Raw genomic sequence first — 16,379 nt, forward strand, 5'->3', positions numbered from 1 at the left:
ACATTTGATTGTCAGTTAGTGCATATATTCCTAATGTATATGTTTTTTTCCATTTTACTTCGTCTTAATGGGCAATTAAAAAAATATCAAGCTTTAAAAAAAAGCCACAGATATTTCCTAAGAGATGAATAAAGGTAATCTAAAGTTTAGAAATACTACTCAATATATTTTCTTACTGCACCTCACAAATCAGAAAAGGTAAAGGACAAAGTTGCTGTACTCTCTTTAACAACTACTGCAATGATACGAGCAATCAAGTATATTTAGACTAACATTCACTTGAAAAAGTCTGAGTGTGTCACAGAACTAAGTGTGCTAAGATGTTCAGTGCTCCCACAGCATATGGATAGCATATAGACTACATGGTAATTGGATATTTATAACAACATCATTTACTTTCAAAACTAAAAATTCAGCATGAAGTGTTATATACGACTATCAAACACCTGTTGAGTTAACATATGGCCAAGTAAGATAAATTAGGCTTGGCAAGTATAAAGTAACAAACTACAGTATGTTTTTACCATAAGAGTAAAAGAAAAACTTACTTGGTTTCTAAAAATCATGATATATTTGATACCATCTGCTTTTAACACAGGGAATTCATTCACTGCAATAGAAAAATATGTGAATTTTGTTGATGCTTTTCATATAAATGTGATTACTGAACATATACTATATATAGAAGTGACATTAAACCATGATTTTTCCCCTCAACAATAATACACACAATGTTTTCTACGTTGCTTAGTTTCTGCATTTCTATATAGGCACTGTCAGACAGAATATCAGTTTTAGGTACAAATCACTCCCCAGTACCACAAAGTGTACAGTCCAACTCTTTCACATGAAATTTCCCCTTCTGGCTCCAATTTTAACAGCCTCCAATTACACATTCTGAGACAACCCACTACGTTCTAAATATCTTAAGATAATTGCTGAAGCATAAAATAAGTTATGTGGCTGAAATCTAGACATCCGTAATCTCATCAATATGGGCTGACACAGGCTACAACCTAGCCTTCAGTATTTTAACTTCTCAGGGATTTGTATAGCATAGAAGTTTGCCATAAGGTCTCAAATACAGAAATCAAATTACTTTGATTCAACAAGTTTAAGCATGTAGCTGATAGCAACCATGTGTGTACATGCTCTGATCTTGCAGATAGAATGTGCTAATCCACCTTTGTTTAAAAGCTCATTCACTGCCAGCCAAACAAATTTGAATTACTTCCCATGTGCCAGGTGTTAACAGTCTTCTATCTCAGAGATTATGCTGATATATGAGTGCTTGAGCCTTAAGAAACAGTGGTTACTGTCAAGATTGTAAATATATCACAAAAAATGCCATATAAAAATTAACATTAACTTACCACTAGCAGACTTTAAGTCAGGTTGAATGTGATTCACAAAGAATTCTGTCAGATTAACAAGTTCATTGGCTTGTGTTATGCCATGCTAGAAAAACAAAAAACAAACCAACCCTGGTTTTAGATGTTGACATTCAGCTAGTTTTCTTACGCATTTTTTATGTGCTTTTAATGAAAGGAATCTAAAGCATGCATGCACATGATGACATTGTTGAAACTGCATCTTTAGCAGAGAGCCATCCAATTTCTTTTTCTTAATGTTTTTAGTCTCTAGGTTTCAGCTGTAGCACTATCAAGGTTCAAAGTTACCAGCTCTGAGTTTAGGAATAATAGCACGTAACACAGTAATAATCAACAAAAATTTTAGATAGAAAATATCAGCATCTTACTAACTTGATACTTTTTTCTGATAGGCCTCTTAAAAAGGAGAAGTTTAGGACTCAAACTCCAATTCTGAATTAGAACAGCAAAATAATGACTACTTAGTTTTCTCTTATAAAAAATGCAACTAATTTTTAAAACAGGATTTTCAGATGGGTATTTATCAATCAAGTGTTCTAAGGGATGTTATCCCATCTTTGCCACCAAATAGCACAGGAAAAAAAAAGATGTACAACTTAGCAGTTTTCTAATGGCTAGAAAACTCTGGTTCACATTATGCATCACTATTATTAGCAATTGCTGTGCCACAGTATACAACTAGAATTTCAGGAAAAGACTGAGAACCTTCGGCAAAATTGCATAAAGGTGCTGTACAACATGTTTTACTGTGTTTGCCTCAAATCTGTCTTGTAAAGACACTGAGATTTGAACTGTATTAACATTTGAAATATTTATTAGTATATTAAAATCTGTTCTGTAGGACACCCGATACAATGCTACTGTTTCCAAATACAGTTTAGCTCAGGTGTGTCTTTTCAATGTAGCCAGCCTATTAGTTGCTTTCTCCCAAACAAGTAATGAGATCCATGTCCAGCCATCTTTAGCATTCACATGCTATTTCCAAATCATAAACACTCAGGTAACAGGAAACATTGGGAAATACAATGACAAGAACGGTAAGAGTCACTTAGATTCCTTCTAGTCTGCTTAACGCTTCTGATTGTCTTCTGTAAAGCCAAATTTGGCCTTCCATGGCTTACAAACTCTGGCTCAGTACCATTTAAAAGCTCAGAGGTTCTAGACCCACTTTTATTTCTTTGTATGGCTGCTTCACACATGCTACTAAGGCCTGCCAAATGGTCACACGTGGCTGTTGACTTTGCCCAATCTATTTGAAGATCAGATACCACCAAATTACCAACCGTGATAGGGTTATGTAATGGACAACTTTTAACCTCATCAACGCTAAACTACTACAAATACAGTTACTCCCATTCTGAAGCAGCATGAAATGAACTGCATCGATCTTTATATAAACTATAATATTAGAATGCGTATGGATTAAAATGAATAGAATGTAAAAGTACCTTCTGTGTTTGAGCTTTGGATGCCAAAGACGTAACAAGGTAAATAGCTGCATCTTTGTGCTTCCAGTTAACAGATGGATTCTTTGCATATTCTTGCAGCACAGAATTAACATATCCAGAGAAAATCCCTGTCACAGGCCCTTCAAAAAATTTGCACAAGCCTCTGACTAGATCACAAGCTGCTCTGCGCCTGGTGTCAATATCTGCATGAGAACCAAAGATTCTTTGGATATGAGAAAGTATACAGCTTTTCATATTAATAAACATAGTAATAAACGTACTAATGAATACAGCTTCTCAAGTTGCAGCCACACCTTATGTTAATTATTGCAATCCTCCACACCGATGTGCAAGAACACATTTAAGTCTTTTACTTACTCTCATAATATCGACTATTTGTACAACCAAAAGAGGAATAGACACCTAGCAATACTGCATACATACTCACAGATTTTTTTGCCCTCTAAAGAAAGTTTCAGTAAGCATGGAGGGGGAGGCTTTTTACTATGTTGACAATTATGCACCCAAATCTGGCTGGGATGGAGTTAATTTTCTTCATAGCAGCCCATATGGTGCTGTGTTTTGTACTGGCGACTAAAACTGTTGGTAACACCCCAGTGTTTTGGCTGTTGCTGAAGAGTGCTTGCACAGTGTCAAGGCTTTCTCTTTTTTCTTCCCAGCAAGTAGGCTGGGGGTGGGGGAGAAGTTGGGAGGGGACACAACCTGGATAGCTGATCCAAACTGACCAAAGGGATATTCCATGCCATGTAATGTCATGCTTGGCAATAAAAACAGAGGGGAGAGGGTTTTTTGGGAAGGTAGCCATTGCTCAGGGACAGGCTGGGCATCAGTGTACTTGTGGGAGGTGGTGAGTCATTGATGACTTCCCCCCCCCCCCCCTTTTTTTTCCTTCCTCTTTCTTTCACTTAAACTGTCTTTATCCCTATCCATGAGTCTTCTCACTTTTACTCTTCCTCATCCCATTGCAGCAGGGTAGGGAGCAACCAAGCTGCTGTGTGGTGTTTAGCTGCTGGCCCACCACACCGAATCAGTACGAAAAAAAAATTCTGTAAAAATTCCTTGTTACAAGAAAGGGAAAAAAAAAGTCAGCTGGCCTTTAATACAATATACTAACAGAAGTGACAGAAGGAAAATAAAGCAAGTCAATTTAAATGCAATAGAGTACATTTCTAAAGTAATCTCTGAAGAACACAAATACTTCTTGCCTCAATTCTCTTAAAAGAGAAGTAGCTAACAAATAAAAGCTTCACAAATACCTAAAATGCAGCCATGGATAAGAATGATAAAAAGTTTGCTTGAAAAATGTTCAAAAACATTTTCCTCCAATTTTTGTCCTCCACTGCAAGCATACTGTAATTTCTTAAATCTATTATGAAGTGTCATTAATCTGAAAGTGTCAGTCAATAAACTGCTAACAGCACAGAACAGCATATACAGAATTGTCATACAGATCTAGATTTGGTTCATTTGTGCTCTGAGCTGGCTGAAGACCAGACAGCTACAATCAGAAAATCAAGCAGCTCTGTTAGCACAGCACTGTGTTTTCAGGATGGTTACTGTATTGGTTTGAACACAGTGCCAGCATACAAGGGCTGGCTGGTGTCCAGCTGGCTTGATCACAGATTTGTATGCAACGCCGGTCAGAATTTCAGTTTAAACATGATAGACTACTAAATACAGGCACAGTCTCTCCATGTTATTTAAAACTCTACACATAGGAACTAAATACACAAGTGTGGCCACTATTCAGCATTGACTTACAGGCTATATTTGCTGAAATGAGAATGTGTGCAGTGCAGGAGACATACCAATCCAATTAAGGAAAAAACCCTACAAAAACATTGTTCAAAACAAAAAGAGACTGTGATGGGCACATCATGACAGTAAACTTGATCAAAAACCAGATAAAATCTCTTGGGGGAGGAAAAACCTTCCCAATTTAAAAAATAAGTTATAAAAGCTTCAGTAAATTGCTTCAGCTCTTTAGAGCTATATTTAGAGACCAAGTATTCTTAGCATAAATCTGTGGATTACCAGATCCTTCCAAATCCCTTCTTATATATTCTTCCGAATTATCTTCAAATGCTTCTTCATCAGCCGCTGAAAATATAAAATCCATAGAAGTTTAAATACTGAGGTCTCTGGTTTTTATGGTTAAAAAGTTGTATTATTATCAACTTGCTATTTTTTCCAAGTACTTTTCTATAACATTAATAAAAATTAATCAGAAATATCCAGCCAGACTAGCCTGTTTAGCTTGCTGCTGCCCCACAAATTAGTCTTTCATATTCATGAGCTGATGTATTCCTGATTTTAAAAAAAGAAAGAAAAAAAAGATAGGACATGTTCCACTCTAAGTGTATTTAAAGAGGCTTCCAGAGTCATAGACTTAAGAGAGAGAAGCTTATTATCACTGCAATACATCTTCACTGCATTTTAGATACTAGGATCAATATGAGCCCATGAAAGCTCGGAGAAATAGACATTACAGTTTAGTAGGCCTGATATCCATGCGTATTTAGACTCCTTGAATTATTCCGATATTCACTTTAAGCATGGGAAGTTATTGGTAGCACATGAACTAGACTTCCTATACTTCTCAATTTGAGATCCCAGTAAGACAGAAAAATTATTAGATATATTAATACAATTCTACAAAGCCCACAGGACAGCAATCTCTTCCGGGAACTTGGTTTTGAATCTAGTACTAAAGTACACAAGAGGTAATCCTCAATTCTCAGTCCTGCAAAGCCACATATCATTATAATTACAGTTAGATTTTATTGTGTCTTTGAAAACTTAAGTCTCAAAAAGTTACCTCTAAACTCCATATTGGGAACAATAACCTTTTCACAAATGCTTGTCAATGTATTCTGGTCTTCAAACAGATGCTTGTAATGTGGTCTCTCACAAACTGAGGCCAGAAACTGGACTGCATTACTAACCAGCTAGAACAACATAAACAGAACACATACAGTTTTAGCATGACTGACCAATTTATAATTCATTATTAAACTTGACAAGATCAGTTTATAACAACTTACCAAGTCATATTTCACTTCCTGGCCTGTTGTGACTAACAGATTCCAGATTGCTGTTACAAAGCGTGGCAGGTAGGGCTGGAATTCTTCATCATATTTTTGAGCATATAAAGCAGCATTATCGCAAATTTGTGATTTCAAGAGCTCCAGTAATCCGGCTTCCTCTTCATCCTCACATAAAACAAAACTAAGAACTTAAACATCCAAACTTCAACACTACTTAAATATTAAAAGTATCAGCATATTTGAAGGAAATAGTTACACTATTAATTTACCATGTTCTAAACAGAAAGAAATCCCTCTCACGTCCCTAGAATTACTGTATTTTGCTGATTTGTACTGGAACTGCACTGCAAGTTATAAATCATACCTACATTTCAAATTAAAGCACCATGCACTTTAAATCATTTCGATCTGACAAAGTTTGACATGAAGTTAATTTACAAATGTCATAGGAAAAAGACAAGACAAGGTGTTGAAAAAAATATGCTTAGAAGACCTCATATCTTGCTACTTTAAATCGGGATAGTTGTAAAAGTAGTTCCCTCCCCTTCCCCATACCAGCACAGATGCTTGGGAAGCCACAAAGCAAAGTGAATTGGGAAATTAAGCTGGAATTAAAAACAAAACAGAAAAACAACAACCAAAAACCACCACCCAGTTCCATCTCCGCCACCCCCCCCCAGTCCCCACCTTTCAGTTTTAACGCATATCACTTCCTGACTCAGTTCAGCACACAGCTGCATGAATGTCTGTGCTGGGCTACGGCCCACAGACACAAGAGAAGAGAAAAGAACAGCAAAGCTTCTTTTAGCAGCAGCGTTAGCCTAAAACAACTGTGAAACTATAGCACAGGATACAGTTCATATGCCTCCCTATGTATTGTAAAGAAATTTATATAGTTGCTTTGGCTCCATCATGCGGCAAACTATTGTACTGTATCCGGAAGACAGCATTTAAAACGCAGAAAGCATGCACAAAATTGATTTGAGCTTTGATGACTTGGTGTTATTTTTCACCTGTGAAACTACGAATTCTTATAATTAGACAAAGACAGCAAATGCTAAACTAAAGCACTTAGGGATGTCATGCCTTCTATGTTCAACTGGTTTAAGTTCTTTAAGATACCCTGTTTTCTAAAACATAGTGCGTGAACTAGCTGAAAGGTATAGAAAACCCGAGCACTGTGATTCTAATGATCAGGTTACTTCAGCAGATGTCCTCGAAAGAATCTACTCATTGGTGATTATCTGTAATTTGTTTTCTGTGCACAGCTGGGTATACCCGTATCTGAGATACAACTTCAAGAACCGGACATCAAATTTCTTAGACCATGGGGCAACTTCTCTTAAACCCCATTTCCTTACAGTCATTCTATTCCTTTGTTTACCCAACAAAGGAAACATTGCATTGTTCAGAGTTAGACCTAAGTTCTCAATCAACTCTCTCCACTACACAGAGGCAAACCAGGAGATTTACACAGTACTCACATCAGTCTGCAAAAGTTTATTATCTAAAGTTAAAAGACTATGAAAATTTGTCATCCACGTTTCCATGTTATCTTCAAAAAACTCGGGAAGATCCTGTGAAGGAAAAGCATAAATCTACATTTTAATTTCTGACTGCACTGTTTAGATAACATACCTACATCGTAAGTAGTATGTATCCACCTTATAATCTACTGAGGGACAACAAAGTATGGAAAACAATCTTCAAAATGAAACACTACCCCCTCTTCCTCCCCAGTGAAAACCCTCCAGACAGAGGCTTTGGAATACACTATTTCCAAATAAACTAGTTACTTACACTCTATACAGCCTACAGTTTTATAAAGAAGGAATCTTATTGCTTCTTACCCTCAGAGCAAGAGAGCACATGCCTCCCTTTTAACTCCAGCTTGCTCTTTTGCCCAATATGGAGTAACAGCCCAAGCAATCAAGGCATGATCATCACACTTCACAGACTTCTGTTCATGTTGAGACACTAAATACATGTCGCCTCAGTATCTTTTTACCATTTTTCATATAGTGCATTAATTTAATCATGTTAGAAATCTAGATCTGATTTCAAAACTAAAAACCCCACACTGCTACCAGAATAACTTGCTACCATAGTGCTATAGAACTACTAGTTTTGACTGACTTTTATCTACATGACTGAGTTAATGTCAGCACAGACATATTTATAAAGGAGCACGGTGAGTACAAACTCAGGCATTTGACTCGTGTCTTTCACAGCTCATACTCAGACAGCTACCCATACAATACCTCCTTGCTATGACAAGAGCTTAGACTCCCTTGAACTGTTGCTTAGATAGGGCCAAGCTAACATGTTAATTAACCCCATCCTTACTGTGCCTTTACTCCAGCATTGATGCAGACTGTCAACTTTTATTTTTGCAATAAAGCATGGCCTTAAAGGCTGCCTCAAATGAATCCTATAAATAAAAGCATAATAGCTTTGTGAGATCAAAGTGAAACTATTAGAAGAACAAGGAGATTCACCTGAAAATTTAAACTGTAGAACAGCTTCGCAATTAGAATGAGAGAAGAAAAGAGAACCTTCAAAGCACTAGCATCATTTGCATGTGTGCTGCAAAGTTCAATAGTTGCCTAGAAAAAGACAGAAGATTCAGTCAAGTAACACACACACAAACCGCATTAACAAGAGGTATTGAAAAGTGTCATGTAACTTTTTTTTAAACCAGAAAATACAGTTCCTTTTCCTCCCCTTATCGATCCTGTCAGGTCTCACTTCATTACTTTAGTTTGAATCTCATTAACAGTTTCAAAGCAACTATTCTTAAGTTTTTGTTTTGCAGGCATTCACAACAAGCAATTCAGAATGCTAAGCTTGTTTTCGAAATGATTAGAAAAGAAATACCTTAAAGAGATTGGTCAAGGGCAAAGCAAAGGCATCAAGGACAAGTTTGATCTCTGTCCATAATTCATTTGACTTAAATTCATGGCGGTACCTGCCAAGTGAAAGAGAAATACATGAAAAATAGAATACAGTCTTCACATTTATTACCAAATTAACTTGCATACAATTATTTTTTGTGCTGAACCTTGAAACAAATACTGTCAAGTAAACAAGAACTAAACGACCTGGTTCAATACCATGCAAGGTGTACAATTTGACAACCACTTAAATTCTTATTAAAAAGTCAGTAAGCATAAGTAGGAACCACAACTGCAGACTTTGTAAATCTAAAAAATTAAGTCTAACAGTAAAAATTTCGAGTTGAACAGAAATTTACAATCCATATACTAAGTCCCTTATTTCCAATACCTTTTAAATAAAGAGTGAGCAGTGCGAAGGACGCCATTAATGACATGAAAATCTCCACTTTGAAAGCGATTCACCATTTCTGTCAGTAAGTCTGGCCATTTCTGAGGAAAGTCTTCCCGACCAATAATACTAATAGCATCACTTAACTGGAAAGGAAACATAACCATTACATGATATAATAGCAGGCTCCTCATTACAAAAACCACAGTAGTCATGACAGATATTGCAAATATTTAAAGAAAAATGCTTATTATTCTTGTCAGATTAAAAAAAATCCTTGGGTTAAATATCTACTAGTTTTCACCACAAATAAATGAATCTCACTTTAAATCCAACGTATAAATAAGTCTCACTTTCTGGAAGTACTATATTTAACTGCCTAATGCTAGAACTTAGCTATAACATTATACAGTAATTGCCTTTTAAAAAATAGAAATTAAAATTAAAGTAGGCAAAAGTAGCTGTGACAATATATTCCAAGCTACTTGGATTGGGATGGCCTCCTTGGTAAAGAAACTGACTCTGCCAATAACCAGAGCCTCTAGACACACTTAAGATACTCCAGAAATCTCATGGACATAACCAGGAATTGACATATTACCTGCTTTTGAATTTGTTCTGGGCTGCTAAGCATCAAGGGCACTATGTTGGCTTTAATGGCTATCCTGTCTGATTCACATATTTTGTTCGGTTCATCCTCAACCTAAGATTAAAACAATAGTTAAGTCATGGGCATATCAGTATACTCTAGGCAACAAGTGAATATCAGCATTTCAGAAACCAATCGCTTATGCTGGTTTACAGTTAAAGAAACTAAGAAGATCCGTTAAAGATATTGCCTACAATGAATCTGTAACAGTAGTACCTGAAAAAAGCTGAAAGAAATTACATCTTTCTGTAAAACCTTGAACTAGTTTTCTCCTTCTCGAATGGTGAATTTTCAAACCAGCAATTCAGCCATAATAAGGGTGGATGCATATGCCAATAACATATCTAAGTTTAATCAATAGTCTCCTCTTCCACCACACCAAACCACATCTCTGCCCTCACTTCCGCCAACCTCAAAGGTTTACTTTGTGCAAGCTGCCTCAAGCCATACTTTCCAGAAACTACATGAAAATGGGTGCAGGTTACACCAGCAAAACCATAAGATTGAATTTAAGAGTTATCTAATCAGTTCAAAGTATCAATCAGTTCAAGGTCCAGTCAGTCAATAGTGCCAAGTGGTAGTAAATTACAAAATTTCTACTAAACAAATAAAATAATAAAGAGGCTTGTCACCAACCAGTGACAGCAGTGATAGTCACACTATCTGTGATGACAGCACCGAAGTCAGAAACCTAGAAATTATCCAGCAATTAAAAGAGGTAGCCACCTCCAGAGATTCATTCAATGATCTTAAGATGCTTAAACCAGGTGGCACTACCACCCTCCTCTTTACCTCCCTTTCACCATCCTCCCATAAACGTAAAAGAAAGTTTAGTAATTTCAAAATTTCAAGAGTTATGTTTAGCTATGAACAAGCAGTTACAAAAATAAGCACAAAGAACTTGCTTTTCCACTTCTATCACATTGCACTGAATCAGAAGAATGTACAGAATCACTATATATACACATGAAAAACCACAAAAAGGTGGTGACCTTTAAAACCTGAGCTTTATAAGTTTATATGATGTGAAAGGCAGCAATAACTGTACTAGGCAAGCTCCAAGTAGGGAGGCAGGGCTCACTGCTATGCATTTAGATAGATGAGGACAAAGATGGTGGAGAGATCAGCAACAACAAATCCTTCTATGGAGTTATTTTTGAGATTTTTTCAAAGAAACGAGACCTTTTTACAAGATGTGAGAGGCAGCACATAGGTTAGTATTCTGTAGATACTTCAAAAATTAATTAAAAAAAAGCAAACCCTTCCGTCTCTCCAGAAGGGCCCTGTATATCTAGCTCTCCAGGCTCTACCAAATCGAAGTCCTTGAGTAGGCAAAACCCTCTTACTTCCACTGAGCTTTGTATCAGTCAAGTCCAAGGCTGGTAAATTAAACCATGTGATCTAGGTAAGCTAGCCTTAGGGCTGTATTTTCTGTTGATACAGCTGCTCTTGAAATGAAAGCTCCAATTTTGGGCAAAACAATGTGCTTGAAGCCACACAGCAATCGTAACAGTCCTCTGGATGCACTTACTGCATAGCATCTCCACCTACTCCAAAACAAAATCTCATGCTGAATTACCTCCACAATCCATAAAAAGGAAGACACTTACAAATTTTTCCATAACAGAACATTATTTCTACTTACAATATACTATAGATAAAGATGCAATTTGCGAGAAATGACAGAGAATACAATATTACAGAAACAAAGTTCTAGAAATTTCATGCCAGACTGAATGCACTGATCTTACCAAACATAACAGATCTAGAACTGCTATAGCTTCTTAATATTAGTATGGGGGGGAGGGGAGAAATAAAATGCAAATTTGTAAATAGGTACCAGCTAAGATGCAATGATGAAATACTTACCAGTTTCCCTGTAGTAAAGCAACATCATACATTTGATATTTTTCAGATACAAACAGTGCTTTCAGCGAGACAAAAGTGTAAACAGTATCAATTAAAACCTCTCATTGGTGAAGGAGTTGAGCTCTCAAATGTAATACTTTCTACCATAAATTAAAATTTATGAATGCTGAAAGCCCTGAATCAAAAATGTTTCTGACCTCTTCAAAACAAAGGATAAAACACAATTAAACAAGAATATTTCTATCTGATGTCTGCAAATACTTCCAAGTGTTAAACTGGTAAGGCCACTAAAATAAACTGTCCCACACTGTTCTATGCCCCAGAAGCATTTACATGAAAGAGAAGCTAGTATCATCACTTTCAGCTGCAGTGCTGGCTTGAAATGTTTCTAACATGATGACAATAGATGCAGGCCAAATTGGCCAGCTCGTGTGTATAGACACTTCACCATCATTTCAGTTTAAGTAATATTACTGTCAGTTAAATGAGCTTTATATATTTCGCTTCTGCAAAATGTGCATATAATATTAGAGAAAACTATTTGTTCATCATTTTATCACCCAGCTCTAGTGCTTTTTAAGGAAATGGACTCCAATGGTCCAGGTTTTAGTCCCTCACCAGTAAATTATGCCTTGTGTTTGTTCTCCGAATGATCTACTTTCTTTCACAGAGTACAGACATACACACATTCTCCAATATTACTGTAGAATATCTTATTGTACCTTAAAAGGATCATTAACTCTTAGCACAACTACGCACTAGGATACCTACAATTCTCCAGTTCCTTTTAATATAATTCTTGAACGTTACAGATGCACAAACTTTGATGACATTTTCCTGTGATTTCTCCAGCAGTGTTAAGAGTAACAACGGATAATTCTGGCTTCCTTCAACTGACTCAAGAAACTTTTCCGCTGTAAGAGAATATACTAAGGTTAGCAAAAGCTGAACTGATTTTTCTAATGGGAGTCTTATGATTCCTCAAGTATCTATTTTATTGTGAACGGCAGCACTGTTTTAAATAACAACAATTAAAAAAAAATCAGGAATACAGGAAAATAACATTACAAAAAGCAAACAAAATAAATTGATATTTATATCCATCCTTCATTAGGTTTTTGTTTTAAAAGGTCACTGAGAACTTCTGCAAAGAGGTTATTGCATAAACATCCACTGAAGTTTGCTATACACAGACAGAAGAGCCAAAAAGAAACTAAGCTTTTTTGGTCACTCATGAGAATCACTTACCAGGACGCCTTATGGCAGGATCTGGATCTAGTGTTTTCTTTAGATACTCAGTTAAAGTCTGTAAATTGGCATCACTCAGCTCCATTTTGGCAGAACCTAAAACCCACAAGTAGTTTTGTTATAAATACAGATCAGAAAATCTATCCTATAAGCTACACATATATAAAAAGAGATTCCACAGAAGACACACAGCTCTTTTTGACTATACCTCATAAAGCATGGTCCTATCTTATATGTCTCACACAATAAAACAACAGCTAGTGTGCACCAAGCACAAAACAGAAAACATTCCATTTCTTCAACTACGTGCAACTGTTACTGTCTAGTTTATTGAAACTAAACGCCTAAAACCGGATCACTCATCCAGCAAACCATGAACTAGGTACAGCCAAAAGATGATCTCTTGCCCTTTCAGGACAACAGGAGTTTGTTTTTGCTTTTGAGAACATCTGTCAGCCCCAGAAACATTTTCCTAATTGAAAAAGCTGAATACTCTTGTCCTACATAATTGTAAATAGAACAATTCAAAGTGTATTGGAGAGTCAAGGCTCGTTTAAAAATAAATACTCATTATCAAAGAAAACTCTCAACAGAAAATTAGTTTTTCATAAAGAGACAAAAGACTGTGCAAAGCCAGAGGGTTCGTCCACCCTGTAAAATTAACTTAGATTAGGGTGGGAGTTAATTTAAACTGCAATACTTATTACAGAATAACTCTGTGCAATAAGTCTAAATCACTCCTCTCTAGTAATCCTCCCACATGCATTCTCATGTTTACCACAGTGCTATATTAACTTCATAGCTTTGATTGGAATAATTAAAATTACAGTAACACTAAAACAGCAACAAGACATGCTTTAGTGGACATGTTGTTGCTCAGGGTATCATCATCAATTCTGCCCATCTTTCTTACTACAGAAGTAATGAGGAAGCAAAGACTTCCATTTTTTCTCTGGAGTTTCTAATTAGTAATACATACTGAAATTACTCTGTCCCACTTTGGATTTGTTTTATGTTGAGTATCAGTGCAATATAGTTTCTGTTTAAGCACGCTTGCAAAGGCAGTGAGTTTTAATGTAAGTAAAAAGTAAAATTTTTACTTTAACTATGGCATCTATATCATTAAAAGATTAATTGAGATACCAACATATTTTGCAAGAAATAAAAATCCACTTAAAGAGTCCTGCCTCCCATGTTTCACCCCCCTTCCCTTTTGGGGGTTTACTTGTCTCTAGTCTTGTTCACCAATTCACATCAACCAAGAAAATCCCAATAAAGTGCAGCATAAACAAACAGCACAACTAATAGCTGGCTCATCTGTTCTACAAAATGGCCTCACACATCATTACTATGATGTTGCAACCGATATTTAAATTCTTCATAATTAAAAAAATGTAAGTTATCTGCTCCAGGGAAGTTTGTAAGGCTGAGGTGCAAACCCATGCAGAAATCATTTATGAAGGCTAAACTTGACTCAAGCGGGAAACCAAACTGAAAGAGGAGATTGACAATCCTGAATGGCCTTTTACAAATACCTCACATACGTATGTAATGTAGGGGCCCATAGAGAAAATATATACCTCAAGCTGACTGTGAGTTTACTTCGAAGGCCAAACGTGAAGATTTGAATCCATTACTCAATCCCTTACACAAAAGGATAAATATTTTCACCTGCTCACTGTTTACTCTTATTTCCTTCCCTTCCTCCAGCTGTTTTTTTGTTGTTTTCCACTATAAAAAAAATAGTGGTACTTGCTAGAGTGATATGATGCTTTTTGCTATGTTGCGACATATGCCTCCTGAAAATTAGAATATTTTCAGACCACCTCTCCAGAAGAAAGCCCGTAAAATGTGCTTAACTCATTAACTACTTTAGTTAAATTAATGACAGACCACTTATGGAAAAAAAAAAAATCCCAAAGCATCTGTCCTCCGAGTCTTACACCATGAAGAACTTCAGAGAACTCTGTTCCTGCGTTCACTCACCACAGCACTTACAAACACCATCTACGCGCCTAAGGATGTTTATGGTCTGGACTTTATGGGAAAGATTATCTTCACACCAAACTGCTGCGGAGGATCTTTACACTCACTTTCCACTTCACCAAACCGCGGGGGTCGGGAGACAAGCACCCACCGGCCACGGGAGCAGGAGCGAGGACCCACCACGCCCCCCGACAGCCCACTCACGCCGTTTCCCTGCGGACCAAAAGGCGAGGCCACCCGTGACGCGGGGCGGCCGCCCGGGAGCCCTTCAGCAGGGACGGGGAGAGGAGCCCTCCAGGCCCGGCCACGGCCCGGCCACCAGCGGGGCTGTCTCTGCTCTTGCTACCGCGGCGGTGGCCCAGCCCCCTCCCACCGCCTCGACCCAGCACAGGCCGGCGCTTCCCCGGTCCCATCCCCGCCGCGTGCCCGGCCTGGAGCCGCCGGGCGGTTTATCCGAGGGACGGGGACGCTCCGTCCCGCCCGCCGCCGCCAGACTGCCCTCCCCCGCAGCGGCGCTCTCGCTGCCTCATGCGGCGGCGGCCCGGCTCGGCCGCGGCCCCCGCAAGGCGGGCCCAGCGGCAGGCCTGCTTGCCCGCCCCCGCCGGGCCGGGCCAGGGGCAGCGCGGGCTGGCGGCCGCGGCGGGGGAGCCCCGAACAGCACCGACCGCCCTCAGACTAACTTGCTCCCCTCCCCCTCCCCCTCCCCCTCCCCGCCACCTCCAGACTGGCAGCAGCGGAAGCCAACGAGGGGAGCACACTGCTCAGCCCCAGAGGCCGCGGGCCAATCGCGAGCTACGAGAGGCGGGCCGAAGCACCCCAGCAGGGCGATCTGCGCCTCTCGCTGCGCCGCGGGCCCAGCGCTCGGGCCCAGCGCTCGAGCCCAGCGCGGAGCGCAGCGGCAGCCGGCTACGGGCCATGCGGGCCGCCGGGCTGTGGGGCCGCCCCATCGCCAGCATCGCCGCCCGGCGCGGCCCAGCCTCACCTGGCGACTCCCCCCGGCGGTAGCGCCAGCAACGGCGGCTCCGAGCGCTCCGGCTGCGCTTCACATTCAAACCGCGGTGCGAGGGCGCGGCGGCGGCACCGTGACCGCATCACGCAGGGCGGTGACACCGTTCGGCCGCCAGGCCAATCAGCGGCCTCTCCTTGCCCGACGCGCTCCGCTGCGAGCCAATCCTTGCCGCGCTTCCCAGGGGGGGCGGCCGACCAATGGCTCGGCACTTCCCACAACGCCCTGGGGCGCCTCTCGGAGCCGCTGGGGCGCCGCGGAACCGGCTCGGGCCTGAGGGGACTCGGGCTCTGCGGCCCCGGCTGCCCGCGGGGAGGGTGCGCGGCTCCTGAGGGACACGGCGGGCGGAAGCCGGGCCGCGGGTGCGAGGAGGCGGCCCTGGGCCCGGCGGGACGGGGCTGGGCATGGGCTGCGGAGCCCAGAAAGCAG

The 16,379-nt window shown here is 39.6% G+C and overlaps 1 protein-coding gene across 1 annotated transcript; it reads right to left on the minus strand.

The window, feature by feature from the left end:
- Window positions 1–548: 548 nt before the first annotated feature.
- Window positions 549–15,931, minus strand: LOC132321630 (exportin-2-like; the record flags this gene model as incomplete). The annotated part of the gene is made up of 14 exons (XM_059835098.1): window positions 15,927–15,931; window positions 12,959–13,054; window positions 12,482–12,624; window positions 9,794–9,895; window positions 9,193–9,338; window positions 8,785–8,875; window positions 8,406–8,513; window positions 7,392–7,484; window positions 5,905–6,072; window positions 5,679–5,808; window positions 4,895–4,960; window positions 2,840–3,042; window positions 1,374–1,458; window positions 549–610 (listed from the first exon to the last, which is right to left on the minus strand). Coding segments are annotated over exons 2-14 (1,482 nt in total), but the record flags the coding sequence as incomplete, so codon positions are not given.
- Between the last annotated feature and the right edge of the window lie 448 nt (window positions 15,932–16,379).

The sequence above is a fragment of the Gavia stellata genome, unplaced genomic scaffold (assembly GCF_030936135.1).
Source record: "Gavia stellata isolate bGavSte3 unplaced genomic scaffold, bGavSte3.hap2 HAP2_SCAFFOLD_911, whole genome shotgun sequence".
Classification (NCBI taxonomy): domain Eukaryota; kingdom Metazoa; phylum Chordata; class Aves; order Gaviiformes; family Gaviidae; genus Gavia; species Gavia stellata.